The 15200-nt window shown below is 44.7% G+C and overlaps 1 protein-coding gene and 1 long non-coding RNA gene across 2 annotated transcripts; both read right to left on the bottom strand.

The window, feature by feature from the left end:
• Positions 1–4502: 4502 nt before the first annotated feature.
• On the bottom strand, positions 4503–6089 carry LOC139022805 (uncharacterized). The gene is made up of 3 exons (XR_011473853.1): positions 5993–6089; positions 5065–5190; positions 4503–4526 (listed from the first exon to the last, which is right to left on the bottom strand). It is a non-coding gene; the product is annotated as an uncharacterized lncRNA (long non-coding RNA).
• Positions 6090–6456: 367 nt separating this feature from the next.
• On the bottom strand, positions 6457–15057 carry LOC139022737 (multiple epidermal growth factor-like domains protein 6). The gene is made up of 8 exons (XM_070433848.1): positions 14911–15057; positions 13670–13798; positions 13180–13308; positions 12810–12938; positions 12285–12413; positions 11828–11956; positions 11099–11230; positions 6457–6632 (listed from the first exon to the last, which is right to left on the bottom strand). The coding sequence occupies exons 1-8, from the start codon at positions 14999–15001 to the stop codon at positions 6457–6459; spliced, it is 1044 nt and encodes a 347-aa protein (XP_070289949.1). The 5' UTR covers positions 15002–15057.
• Positions 15058–15200: the final 143 nt, after the last annotated feature.

The following is a 15200-nucleotide window of genomic DNA, read 5'->3' as shown; positions in this document are numbered from 1 at the left end:
CTCCTCCTAACCCCCTCCTGCTCTGATCACCCTCACTTGGCCCTGAAAACTCTGCCTGCTCCCACCATGACCACAGTGCTGTGTTGTGTTCAGGCCTGGCACAGCTCAGCACAGCACCGCCCAGCATGTCTAGCCCAGAGAGATCACAGAAGGTCTGTAGTGAAGGGGTAGCAGTATGGTGGGTTGGGGGATGATAGGTGGGGAAGGGATGGAGACTTGTAGAGGTGGGGGTGGGAGGTAGATCAATGATGTGCAGGGAGCCCTTTAGTGATGGAAAGGAAGAGGTGGGTAAAATATGGGATTAGGGTTGAGGATGGATATGATATGGGATTAGGGCTGGCGATGCAGGGTTATACAGGGGGGACTGGGGGTTGAGAGGTGGATTAGAGATGAGGAGGGAGCTGTGTGATGGAAAGGGTTGGGTATTAAAGATGAGGAGGTGGATAAGGGCTGGGAATAGAGCCCTCTGTGGCCACCCAGGTCTGGGAGGATGGATGGCCTCTGTGGGGCTGTTTGACTGGAAACAGGTGTGTGTCATCTGAAGATGAAGGCCCGGCTGATAAACATTATTGGAGAACATCTGTTGCTTGTCACAACACGGGTCCGGGCCGACCAGCCCCCCATCCATCAGCCAGGGGCTCGGTGTTGTGCTTGCGGCCCAGCTCGCACATCACTCACCCGMGGACGGAGGCGGCCGATGTGGGCTGCCTGGTCCACGCATGGTCCAGACACCTGCCCGGTGGCGGACGCTGGAGACGCTCCACTGCACTTGAGAAATGCCTCGGGGACGGACGTCCCAGCCGCCCGCCTTCCTCCTCTCCCCTCCACCACGACCTCTGCTATGCTCAAGTGCCACCCCCCATCACCACCTTCTGACAGGTGTTGTACCAGGTAATGGTCTGGCTTGTTGCTCGCCGCTTGACCTCCCTGGCTGATCTGCGGCGGGCCTGTGCTCCCTGGCCTCCAATCCTCCATCACTGCTCTGTGACAGGCCATTTCGGACCCCCTCTTCTCCCCCATCTCCTACCCACTCCACGCCCCCCTGCCTTGCCTTTCTCTAAGCTCCGAGGCAGAGGACCCAATACCATGCTACACTGCTCCCAAATAAAATGGCCTCTCTCCTAAATGTGGMGATGTGATATTATGGACAGAAATAACAGACAGATGTACCACATTAGCAAAAAGAGAATTTGTAAAAAATTCTAAATGTATCAAAATAGCACCATTTACATAAAGCCTGCCATCAGGCACATAGTACAGTACATGTTATGAGTAGTATGAATTGCAGTATCCTGAGGTACAGTTCAAATGCTTTGTAATATTCTAAAAACCCTTCTACATGAAAATATACTGATTACTTGGCTAAAACAGACTTCTATAGGTCATAGTGTCATTGAACTGATACACTTACAGTAACAGACAGTAACAGCAGTAATGAAWTGATATGTGACTTTCCTTGATCTGATAGTACAGTAAGTGATCTTATCAAACATACAACCAAAAGCAATTTCAAAATATATTAACACTTTATGACAAGCAATCAGGCAGACACTGTCAAAAGAAACCAGTAAAATACAACACAAAATATTCTCACTGTATATGATATGAGAAAATGACAGAGTACCATTCAACGGAGAGACAGTACCAGTGGACACTTCGGGAGTGATGGCTGTTGCTCCCATGTCAGTCTGACCAATGACTCTYAGGCTAGGCCACGGGTAAGCAATAGGAGGGTGCAGGCTTTTGTTCCAGCCCAGCTCTAACACACCTGATTCCACTAATCACCTAATCATGGTCTTTGTGAATCATGTGTGATAGTGAAGGTCTGCACACACTGTMCCCCTCCAGCACCGTAGTGCCCACCCCTGTACTAGGCTGCKCAAAGCTGCATTGGGGTGAGGACAGAGACGTTATGAATGTCCAGGAAGCGTTTGGCCTGTGGTTAATGACAGGCTAGACCAGTTGACTTGGGGCAGGGGTCCAGTCCTGAGACAATCAGGTAGGGAGCGTCATAGAGCTCAGGTGACATTTCCAATGTCTACCGCCCAGCAGCACATCAATGTTCCAGGTCCTTGTGTAGATGCTCTCTCTCTCTAACTAAACCGGCATTCTGCACCTTTCTGCAGGCTCCCAAAAAGCCAATGCACATTTCTCAACCAAATGTGCAGAATACAGGTGTAGTCATAAGAATACATTMCCTTGTGTGTCTGGTCCAGACCTGAATCACTTTCTGGCTGTATACCTTTGTCCATCTGTCCAACTGTACACAGCCTTCCCATGACGTCCCAGGACCCCTGATTGCATATTTAGGGCACCTTGTTCAGTGTTTGAGACATCTGGCGGGGGTATTTGGGARGTCTAGTTTGGGATGTGGGGCCTCCAGCCGCGCTACGAGTGGGAGAGACCAGYCGGCCTCTTCAGGGAGGGAGAGAAGCCCAACGCTGGGACCTCTGCAATCTCTAGTAGTCCTGAAAAGAGAGAAGAGGCAGACAAAWAMAKATTTGGCACCTTCTAGAAATCAAAAGCAAATGTTCTTCGCCGTTCGGGGAATTGCTGGTGTGTTGGGTTGTTAGCTGGTCGATGTGGACGGTCTCCCGTGAGCTGGGCTTGTGGAGGAAACGAAGACCGCTTCAAGCCAGACACCCCGCTGGGTGTGGATGAAAATAACTGTCAGAGGCCGGAGTGGCTATTGAGGGAGACAGGGAGACACAGAGCTGAAGGCCTGAGCTTGACACACTTACCGACGCACTATTTCATGAAAACCTGGTTCAGCTTTACAGCTCTGGTCCTGGGTGTCTGCTGTGATGGGCGGTAGGTATCACTCACTCYTCAGGGCGATGTGTGTGTAATGTGTGTGTCTGTGCGTGTGTGTGCACGCATGTGTGTGTGTTTGTTTGCATGCATGTGCGTTTGTTTGTGTATWCAGTACCTTCTGTGCATGTGGGGCCCAGCCAGGTAACAGGACACAGGCAGCGGCCGTTACGAGCGTCACACTGGGCCTGATGGGAACACTGACACTGCAGGGAGCAGCCAGGACCAAAACGATCTCCTCCACAGTCTGATGGACAGACAGGAGAGATGGAGAGAGAGAGAAAAATAATGACAGAAAAGAGAGGAAAGAGTGGCAGAAGAAAGATWTAAAGTAAGACCGACACAACGAGAAAAAGATGGAGACAGCACACAAAAAATAAAATGGCCGATTTAAATACAGTAAATGACAAGTTATTTTTCTATTGGGTAAAGGCATATAATACATACACAAAAGGCATATCTAAGATCCAGTACTGTAAGAAATAGAGCGCCGTTGCAGGMTAGAGGAGGTCGTACCTTTTTCACATCTCTGTCCAGTCTTCCCTGGGGGGCAGAGACACTGTCCCGTGGCTGGATGACAGGGGGCTCCCCCGACGCAGTCACATGACTGCTGACAGCCCTCCCCAAACCTGCCAGCCTCGCAACCTGGGACAGACACACACAGTGAGATACACACACATCAACGTTATATGGTGTCTCTTTTCCCCCCGCGACAAACAGTACACACTCATCAGTCTTCTCCTCCAAGCGTGCCCCCCCCCCCCACACACACACACACACAGGTCTGTCTCTATTACCTTCATTATAGAGGGTAAACTATCTGGCTGCTTTGCAGCTGCTCTGCAGTGCTAAGTGCTCTCCTGCTGGGGCTGAAGTGGGCATGAAGGCCTCACACTGAGGACCCAGAGCAGGCAGGAGGCACAGAGATGCAACGGAATGCATTAAACAGCCTGTCTCTGCAGTGGCAGCCAGGAAACACCTGCCTCTCATCAAATAACCCGTCTGCAACATATGTCGTATTCATACATGCACACACAATACAGTATGTTGTAATATGCACCACGTATGGCTTTTCTGTTATAAAGAGAACTGAAGTGCTGACCTTCCTGTCTCTATATGAGAACAGAGTGTGAATCAGATTGTGTGATTTCTCCTCTGTCATCCAGTACTCACGTCTCTGACATTGGGAGCCATGGTAGCCAGGCAGACACCACACGGCCCGTCACATGATCACACGTTGTCCGCCCGGCAAACACACGGACGGGCACAGTTCTGTCCGAAGAAGCCTGAGGACATGGGACAGGATGACAACACAGGAAAAGCTTTGTTAGTGTCTCATACAAGAGCACACATCATCACAATCAGGGCATGTTCATTTGGCACAAATGTTAGAAAAAGATTGAAACAAGGAGGACTACCAGTAAGAAACGCACATTTTCTTTTTTGTCAATTTTTTTGTTGAAACATTGCGTGACCACATGAACACAACCCAGCTCTTTCATTAGAAATACAGGGCCAGGAGTTTATCCTGGACAGGTCACATGGTGAGGAAAAACTCCTTGCCTAACTATAATTACAAAAATCCAGTACAGTGTTCACAAGAGTGTCCGTAGTGTCGCCGTGCAGCTGCAACAGCCAGTGAAGCGGTCACATGTCCCGTTGTCTGGCAGGGACAGTCCAGTGCACAGTCGGTCCGTATTTCCCCTGACAACACGCTGGACAAACAGACATATGGTAGAGACATACAGTAACAACAACACAACACTCACAACCAACATACCTTCTGTCTGGTGGACATTCATTGGGGAGGACGGCTCATAGTAATGGCTGTAATGAATAAATACAATGTTCAAACACATAACGTGGTTTGCATGTGTTTGATACCATTCTATCCACTCCATTCCAGACATTATTATGAGCCGTCCTCCCCTTAGCAGCCTCCTGTGACTTGTAACTGATACTGCACACATTAACAGTGGAATTACCTAATATAAAACATAGAGACACACTGTAAACCAGGGATATGGGAAGTTACTGTGCCAGTAGTAGCTACAACATTGTTTCCATGTTGTACAAAGAAGAAAAACTTTAACTTCAAGAACAGGCAGACATGTTGACAATACTTCTACAGGATAAACTAATGTGAGTTGAACCACATTAAACTCAGCTGACCCTTGCCCTGCCAGGCTACTTTTAACCTAAAGTTTATACTGACGTTATCCTGATGTTGTGTTGATGTTATCCTGAGGTTACCTGTCTCACAGCGTGGTCCTGTCCAGCCCAGCCCACACTGCAGCTCCCGTCCCTGGGCTCACACAGCGCTCCGTTCTGACACACACAGTGGTTCCTGCACTGCAGGCCATAGCGCCCTAGGGCAGGCTGGGAACAGCAAGGCTTTGAGATAGTAAATCTCATCATCATCATCATCACAGCACTACAAGGCCAGCATGACATGTAGTTCTGTTCTTTAGCTACCCAGCCAGCAGTGAGCCTACCACATAGTTAAACATACACACACAAACAGCAACATACAAGCACACGTTTATTTAAGACAGTTCATTAGCGAGATGGCAAAGTGTCTCATTTGGCAGCGATATAAAAGAATAATCATGTTTCTCTGGGTAATTTAGATTGGGAAACAATAAGCGAATCACTTTGATTCCCTGTTTATTTATTTTTTCCTCGCCAACGCCATCGAAACGGACATGGAAAACGAGCTACTTATAGGTCTCTGTAAACATTCAACACAGGAACATAAGCAGTGGCACGTCCACAGCGTATGGTGCTCACTAGGAGAGCAGAGTGCTTACGAACACCATCGCTTAGAATGGTGGAAACTCCCGTTTGCACTCCAGAGGAACTGCTGATAAACTGCGGAGATTAGGGAAACTCAAGAGCCTACTTCTGTTCTCAGGAAAATAAGAGCCTCTGATTATTGATACTTTTTACTGAGGAAATTGAGAATTGTTAACTAAATACACATTGAAAGCTAATTTGGTTGGTTGGTTGGGTTGGTGGATTCCCAGTTGCAATCAGACTCTGTGTTCTTGATGAGATCATAGCCTGCTACAAACATTTACTGGTGCATGACAACCAGTGACGGACTGGACACAAAATCTGGTCTTTACATCCTCAAGCGCCATAGACATAAGGTTAGTTATGAGGTAAAAGTAATTATTACCTTGATGGCAGGACTGCCCGATTTTGCCTGCGGCGCAGATACACCTCCCAGTCACAGGGTGGCACTGCCCTTTCTCCCACAAGAAAAGACGGGCACAGTCCTGCCATAGCGCCCGCCGGACACCTGTCAGTACGAGAAAGACATGAAGGACCATTCAAATGATTTAAAAGGTAGCATATTTTCTTCCTCCTTCTTAAAGTAATCACTGATTAGGAATGACTCAACAAGTGAAAGCGGTGTGACGGAGCCCTTGCATTCATTTGTTCTAATCATGTCAAATCCCAACCGTCTTCAGACTGATTCTAGCAGAAACACCTCTGTATATATCTTTAATTCTTTATAGAAGACTCTGATTCATAGTCAGAACTCTCGTATATTTTTCTTTATAGAAGACTCTGATTCATAGTCAGAACACTCTGTTTATTATCTTTATAGAAGATCTGATCATGTCAGAAGATGACTTGTCAAGACCGTTCATTTTTGACCCATGACAGGTATGCTGCAGACTCACCAGTGCTGCAGTCAGCTCCTAGGAAGCCAGGTGTGCACTCACAGGTCCCTGTCTTAGTGTCACAGCGACCGCCATTGTTGCACTTACATCTGGCCTTGCAGTTTGGCCCATATGATCCCTCTCGACACACTGGGGTAGGGAGAGAGAGAGAGAGCGAGAGACAGAGGCTGTTTTAACATTTTCAAGAGGTTCTCAAGAGCTATTGAATCTCGAGAGTCAATAATGTTGGGTAAARTTGCGAAATTATCACGTCTTGAGTGCTCGCCCGACAGTTGCACCCCCCCTCCGAGAGGGGCACTGTAAACAGAATTTTCTCGTTGACCTCAACACAACACAACATACTACAGTATAAATGGTAATAGCAAATACAATGTTTTTGAAACAGCTGAAATGTATAGACATTTTTATATATTTCAAATGTGTTTTATTTAGTTTAACAGCCTGTTACATWCTGAAATTGTCGCAGTAGTTGCCGCCTGCCAGCTGCACTGAGCCACGTAAAACTATGGAAGCCCATTCCACCCACCATTTTTTATTATGTGTCATCTAGAATAAACATTTGACAACATATCAACAATTSCCTATGTGCCTTTGGAAAATATTCACACCCCTTGACTTTTTCCACATTTTGTTGTGTGACAGCCTGAATTTAAAATGGATTAAGTTGAGAACAAAAAAAATGTCACTGGCCAACACACAATACCCCATAATGTCAAAGGAATAAGTCAATAAGTATTCAACCCTTTAGTTATGGCAAGCCTAAATAAGTGCAGGAGTAAACACTTGCTTAAAACACTTTGAGCATGGTAAAGTTATTAATTACACTTTGGATGGTGTATAAATATACCCAGGAAACCGCTCAGGGATTTCACCATGAGGTCAATGGTGACTTTAAAACAGTTACAGAGTTTAATCGGCTGTGATAGGAGAAAACCGAGGATGGGTCAACAACATTGTAGTTACTCCACACTATTAACCTAAATGACAGAGTGAAAAGGAAGCATGTACAGAATAACAAAATTCGAAAACATGCATTGTGTTTGCAATTAGGCACTAAAGTAAAATTGCAAAAGATATGGCAAAGAAAGGAACRTGTCCTGAATACAAAGTGTTATGTTTGGGGCAAATCCAACACATTACCGAGAATCAAACAGAATAGAGCATAGGCAAAATCCTTGAGGAAAACCTGGTTCAGCCTGCTTTCCAACAGACATTTGGAGACAAATTCACCTTTCAGCAGGACAATAACCTAAAACACAAGGCCAAATATACATACACTGGAGTTGCTTACCAAGATGACATTGAATGTTCCTGAGTGGCCTAGTTACAGTTTGACTTAAATCATCTTAAAAATATATGGCAAGACTTGGCTGAAAATGGCTGGCTATCAATGATAAACAACCAAATTGACAGCTTGAAGAATTAAAAAAAAAAAAATATGCAAATATTGTACAATCCAGGTGTGCAACGCATTTAGAGACTTACCCAGAAAGACTCACAGCTGTAATCACTGCCAAAGGTGATTCTAACATGTATTGACTCAGGGGGTTGAATACTCATGTTAATTAGATGTACTATTGTTTTATTTTCATAATCTTTTAAAATGTTCTAAATTTTCTTCCACTTTGACATTAGAGTAATTGTGTAGATCGTTGACCAAAATGACAATTAAATCCATTTTAATCCCAGTTTTTCACACCAACAAAATGTGGAAAAGGTCAAGAGGTTTGAATACTTTCTGAAGGCACTGCACGTTTTTATTGATTGCTACTAGGCTGGCGGTCAACGTCAGCCGATGATTGTCAAGCAAATAACTGTCGGTCCTCACTGTAATTGACCATGAAGTAACATAAACACATTTAGTATCTCTGGCTTCCACACATAGCCTACAAGCCACTGATATTAATAGTCTAACAAATCCATGTGGTATAGCCTACACCATCACAATAAATCCATTATTTATTTTAGACAGGTCTAAAGAAACATATATGAAGAAAATGTAGTCTCTTTCAGAAGAACAGAATTCCATACTCTGAGTTGTCCTGATCTGGCTATGCCAATGCTGTCGGCTTTTTAAAATTTAACTAGGCAAGTCAGTTAAGAACAAATTCTTATTTACAATGATGGCCTACCCTGGGCCAATTGTGCGCCGCACTATGGGACTCCCATTAACGACCAGTTGTGATACAGCCTGGATCCGAACCAGGGTGTCTGTAGTGACACCTAAGCACTGAGATGCAGTGCCTTAGACCACTGTGCCACTCCGGGCTCCACTAGTTCATTTAACAGACAAGATTTGCTTAGAATTCCATGGCATCATTTTATATTATTTTATAGTATGAAGAATACAATTGAACAAAGCTGAATAAAATAGAAAGGATATTTTCTCCAAACGATTTGAGGGAGTGCGCACATGCGTCTATTCTGTGTTGACCGGTTAACAAAGAAATAAGTACTACTATATGCTTAATTTAGCATTACTAATGTAACTTTAGTTGTTCTACAAATGTTGGGCTATATGTTTTGATTTTTAATACATTGTAAGGCTGCATGATGRGACTCTAATGATGATTTGAAAAAAGTTGCTTGAAAGGCTCTGATTTGTTTTTGCGCAGGCAAGAAGCACTTCGTCAGTCTCTCATTCACAATTTGAGAAGCACTTGATAATGCCTTGAATTTCCCGGCACCATCCCCTTTGTGTGGCCATAATACACCCTAAAAAACCCATGCCTTTTGCAGCCCTTCTCCCTGAGTGCTGCCTGCTCAGAGGCACTTCTCACTCACACCGCTCTCCATCACCCGATKTGGTCTTTCTCACAGGCTACAAGTGAAGACAGACATATCRGGACGCAACTGCGAGCTTCCTTATCCAATTCCGAGGTGCATATTGAAGATATTGGAAGAACTGTCCACGTTTACTTTTCGTCAGCCAACAAGATGAGTAGGCCTAATGAACAGCAAAAGCACTAACCTATGTCAATCTACTATCCCCATAGTACAAAAGTTGTCCTATTATATTCTGTGTGAGAAATAAATATTCCAAACAGTCTGGGACAGCTAGATAGACAGATAGATCCCAAATTAATACAACCACTAGCATCAACAAAATGTTTTTATCTGAGGCTTACGCAACAGATCAGAACGTTTAGCTTAAAATGTTGACAAACTATTAGTCTATTTCTTCCCATTGTAAGCGCAGCGATGCGTAGGTTATAGGCGTGAATGTTCCATTAGCGTGAAAACACCACTATCAAAACTGACCACAAACGTGATTGTGCATGTAATGCTTTTATTATAAAGGTAAAAATGATGGTAAAAATGATCTTCCCCCAAACTTGAAACTCACACGCTGCTTATGTATGCCTGTTAGGCTCTACACCCCTTGTAAAGCAGATTAATGTGCTTCATTTTAAGAAGTTATTTGTCCACTTTAGTTGTGATACAAACCTTATAGGCCTATGTCCTAGGCTACATGAGGTGATGTCAGAGTGATTAGAGGGACAATAGAGTGCTGAGTTAGCAAGTTTGGTAGGCTGCTAATGATCATCAGCAGCATCAGAGCTTGGAGAAGCCTAATTTCCGTGACTAAACTGTCAATTTGTTACACTAAGGGATGGTACATTTCATGTTAACATCATGCTTACATTTGTGTTTGGAGCTCATTATCAGTTATAATGTTAGCCAGCTAAATGTAGCCAGCTAAATGTGCATTACCTTTCGCTAAGAGCTCGAGGGGCATCTAAACCCTCATGGGGCATTTAAACCCTGAACAATGCCTGATAGCTAGCTCTGTGTCCCAGGCTGTGTGCCACAGCCAATCGCATGCAAGCAACAACGCAGCTAACTTGGCTAGTCTTGTGAGTGAGCTAGCTWGTTGGTTAGGTAGTCTTMTTAGCTTTAATCCCACCTTGTAGCACAACAAAATGTGGAAAAGGTCAAGGGGTGTAAATACTTTCTGAAGGCACTGTATGAGTCTGGAGATTATGTCTAAGGATAACCACACAAAATGTGGTGAATAAAGATGCTTCTGAAGCTAAGAAAAATGTGTTTGCTAGTGGGAAGAGTCTGACTTTCAGGGAAATGGCAGTTAAAGACAAGGACACTGATTTTTAAATACAGATTTAGACACAATCACCATCTCTTCAAAGTAAGTTACTGCATATTGTCCCGTTTGTTACATTCTTTATGAATTTGGCTTTTAAATTGTGTATTTCAATATAGTGGGTATGATAYACTAACAAACAAATGTATATGTATCAACTTTTTGACATTTTAATTTGTACTTTTTGAAAATACTAATATTAATGGACCAAAATACAAATGTATCACCAATCAGAGTTTACAGTTACCACAACCATAAATTAACCCYGAGCTATTTTTAGTCTGTCCTGCACGGAGAAACAAAGAGAGAGAGAGACAAAGAGAGAGCGAGACAGAGAACGTGAGACAGAGGCAGAKAGACAAAGACAGACAGTACACTTATTCAAACTCAGTCTTTGCATAGTGCACTGCGATTCCATTGTTGAAGCCACAGAATAATTTAAAACAAAAATCTGTTCACAGCAGTAGACTACCCAACAGTAGTCACMACTTACTGAGTTCACAACGGTTGCCGTAGTAACCAGGTAGACAGGTACACCTTCCAGTGACAGGGTGACACTGCTCATGGTCCCCAGAACACTGGCACATCTGGCTACAGTAAAGTCCGAACACACCTGATGGACACGCTGCAGGAGACACAAGCATGTACAATAAAGACTGGAGGAGATGGACATAGAGGTACGCATGCACGCGCACACGCATGTACTAAAKCACTCAACATGGTGTATGTGTGCTTGTATATGGATTTCTAAACCCAATCTCTATGCAGACATAATATAATGTAAGCCCTCACTCACATTCAAATACCCATTCACACTCAGACAATGCAGTAGTTCACAGACTCAGATACTCACACAAGGGAAGATAAATCTATGAAACAAACATGTTTTTTCTCTCCCTCTCTCTCTCTCTTTCTCTGCTGAAACCACAGCACTTACTGAGGCAGCGTGTAGGACAGATAAGAAACGACTCCAGACTAAAGAGGCAATTACAGCGCTGTCATTATGCATGTCTGCCTTCCAAATGCCCTTATCCACCCAGGAGACAAAAACAATGTCTCTTGTTTTACTTGGCAACCCGAGTGTAACGTTTATCAGATGTCTGCTGAGTGTGTGAGGGAAAGGAGGGAGAGGGGGGAGAGGAGAGGCGGGATGGTGTGGGGTGTGTGTGAGCATGTGTTTGTTTTAAAGAGAGGGTGGTACGTGATAGTGATGTGCTCTTACTCTCCTCACAGCCGTTCCCAGTGAGACCAGCAGGGCAGCCACATGTCCCAGTAACGTGGTGGCAGGACACCCCAGACTGACACTGACACCGCTGGGCACAGGAAGCACCGTAGACCCCAGGCAGGCAGGCTGGGGCACATCAGACACACATTCATCACTAACTAAMGTATATTCACTTTAAACAGTGAATTCTTTGTTGTGTGTACAACTGTCTTGTTTAAATAAAGATGAACCCTCCTTATAATGACAATTCGTGATTTAACGATTTAACGAATCTCAGTCCCAGGTATGTATTCAAATAAAACGGATGGATTTTAAAAAGTTTTAAAAAGTTTCTACGGATTTTAAAAAGTTTCTACGGTAATTGACCTCTCATAGTATAACTGAAGAATGCATGACTTGATAATGTGTTGTTTCCAAAGTGGCACTTTCTGGCCCCTGTCCAAGTCACACTCACGTTTGTCGCACCGGGCCTCTCTCCATCCTGGGTGACATTCACACCTGCCCGTCACATGGTGGCAGTTTGTCCCGTGGTCACACTGACACCTCTGCTCACACCCTTCTCCATGGAGACCGTCTGGGCAGGCTGCAGCACAGACACATGGGTGGTGTTCAGTAGGGCACAACGTAGCAATATGTTTTAGAAACGGTCTGAAAACAAAAAACTGCGTTCTTATTGGATAAGTACAGGTAGGACTTTCCCATTTTATTATGTTTCAAAACATTTTTCTCCCTTCAGAACATGACCAAATTGGAGGAGGAAAMAGGCATTTGAGTATATCTCAATAGTCATTAGTGGCTTTCTTTCCTCAACTCCTTTCCTTCATCAACACTGKTCTGCAAGAACAGGGTAGCAAAAKACATATCTCTACATTGGCTTCTGACAGATTGCTTTCACCTATCCAAAAAGATGAGGTAGGGACCCGGTCTAAACTATTGGGATGCACCCCTTGCATTTGGAAGCAGTGATGTCACAGGTCACCTGTCTGACAGTGCTCTCCAGTCCAGCCAGGGGGACAGCTACACCCCCCAGTCACTCTGTCACATGATCCTCCGTTCTGACAGCTGCAGGTTTGTGTGCACCCCTCTCCATAGTGCCCCTCCCCACAGTCTAGGAGAGGCAGAGAACAGAGGCCTCKGATCACACAATATATCCACCACACAATGAGCTGAATCCTAACCCGGAAACCATGTTCCTGACTCTGGCTTTCTAGTAAATCATGCAATGATGTCAATGGGAGTTTTGCGCAATAATTCGATCCCAGGTTAGATTTGGATTAKGGTGTTTACAGCTATGAATGCCCTCACTCCTCTGGTTGATCTGACCTCCAGGGACAGAGGGGGGGACTRACCCAGCTCGCAGGCTGCTCCGGTCCACCCTCTGGGGCAGGAACACTGGCCAGTCACCCTGTCACAGAAGCCTCCATGCTGGCACAGACACAGCTGGGAACAGTCCTCTCCATACCTCCCAGCAGAACAGGCTGAACACAGTAACACACACACAGAAGTTMAATAAGTGGATGTCATTGTTCAATACGATTCAGACAGATAGAAATGATGATTCGGATTCAGTTAGGCTGCACTGAGTTTGTTCTAAAACAACTTACACTGACCAAACACACATACAATAAACAGTGTATTCATACACTCACCAACTGTTGTGATATTTCATCGTAATTGGAATAAAATCGATAATAATCACCCATCACTGTTTTAGGGAATGTTTTACGTAAAGATATTCTGGTAGAAGATAGATTTCAGTTCCATGCAGAGCTCCTGATGTGCTGGGTTAGGTTAAGGTCAGACTGMGCCCTATACTGGGTTGACCGATGAGCCACTCACCCTCTTGGCAGCTGGCTCCGGTCCATCCAGCTCCACAGCTGCAACGGCCGCTGACGTGGTCACAGGTGGCCCCGTTCTGACACTCACAGCTCCGGCTGCAGTTCTTCCCAAAACCACCCTCAGGGCAGGCTGCCTCCCACACAGGACAGGATACACAGTCATATACTTAAATACAAGTCAGCATTTTATAGCACTCAACATGAAGTGGTCTGCTCTACACAGATATATAAATGTAGGATCTTAATTTGAGCAGATTGCTACAGGAGGGAAATAATCTTTCAGCAACAGGAAATGTGAATTATTATGTGGATTATAATTAATGGACATTTRTGTAGGGGATGATACATTTTTCATAAGGGAATGTCAAGTCTGAAARTCCAAACTTCAGAAMCCTTTTAAAACCTCATACACACTACAAMTTTAAATGTACTGCATTGCAGGAATGTAATCCTGCAACATGGRGATCATATTTATGTAACGGGAAATGATGTGGTTTAGCCAATTCCTTTTGTCATTCATTGTCTAACATATGCATAAGAATGACAAGGGACACGATGGAGCGGTTGACTAAAGCACAAACATGTCTGCTCTATGGAGAGATATGGCTTGAATGTACTTGTCTTGTATTTCTTGCTTGAGATATGGCCAAATCCATATATTTTCTCGTTTGTATAGATCACATTTATTTTACCTATCTAAACTAGTCACTAATGATCGATGTCTGAAATGAAATTACATTAAGTCACGCAAGTGGGTTTGGGCTGACTCTTGGCTTTGGGTCACCAGGACCACAAAACATGCTTTGGGGAGACCAGGCCCTCTCGAATAAGACTTGAGAATGACATAGTCTGATCTTTAAGAGGGCATTTCACTAGATCCATTAAAACGGCATGAAGACTTTGCGGAGCAGCGGATAGAGACTTTGCATGAGAGTACCGAGGGTAAAACTGATGGTCCTAAAAGAGCTTTGCCAAGTAACTCCTTTAAATGCATCGCTATAAACACGTGGATGCATTTATCCAGAATCTGACCCAATTAACGATGTACGCTGGAGGGGTATCCTATGAGCCCCCCTACATCCCTCCCACCCCTTACGCATCCCTAAAAAAGGAATTGGCAGGGTATCATTAAACAYATAATTGTTCTTGAACACATGGGAGATGGTATTTAGGGAGAGAGGAGGCTGTGATGGACTGGTAGAGGCTCCCTCACACCCCGTTTTAATGATGTTGCTTCCATACCCAGAATGCAGTGTGGTCCCGACCAGCCAGGGGTGCAGAGGCAGGCTCCTGTGATGTGGTGGCAGCGGGCACCGTTCCTGCACTCGCACATCTGGCCACAGTCAAGGCCGTAAAAGCCGTCCGGGCACACTGTAAGCCAAGATAAAACACCCTCTGGTAAGGGCCTTCCAGCTTTACACACATACAGAGGGAAGGAAAGGGGTTAGGATGCCAACTCTCCCTCTCTCTCTTTCTGTGTCTTTCTCTGTCTCTTTCTCTTTCCCTCTCTCTTTCTCTCTCTGTCTGATCTC

Source organism: Salvelinus sp. IW2-2015, linkage group LG22 (assembly GCF_002910315.2).
Source record: "Salvelinus sp. IW2-2015 linkage group LG22, ASM291031v2, whole genome shotgun sequence".
NCBI lineage: Eukaryota > Metazoa > Chordata > Actinopteri > Salmoniformes > Salmonidae > Salvelinus > Salvelinus sp. IW2-2015.
This window is presented reverse-complemented; position numbering and strand designations above follow the sequence as displayed.

What these genes read in the sequence shown, in the direction of transcription:
- LOC139022737 (XM_070433848.1), bottom strand. Translation starts at nt 15,001, where the DNA reads ATGTGCGAGTGCAGGAACGGTGCCCGCTGCCACCACATCACAGGAGCC. An exon ending in CGGAGCCAGCTGCCAAGAGG is followed by an intron (nt 13,309 to 13,669) that starts GTGAGTGGCTCA and finishes TACTGTGTTCAG; the next exon opens with CCTGTTCTGCTGGGAGGTAT. An exon ending in AGAGGCCCGGTGCGACAAAC is followed by an intron (nt 11,957 to 12,284) that starts GTGAGTGTGACT and finishes GATGTGCCCCAG; the next exon opens with CCTGCCTGCCTGGGGTCTAC.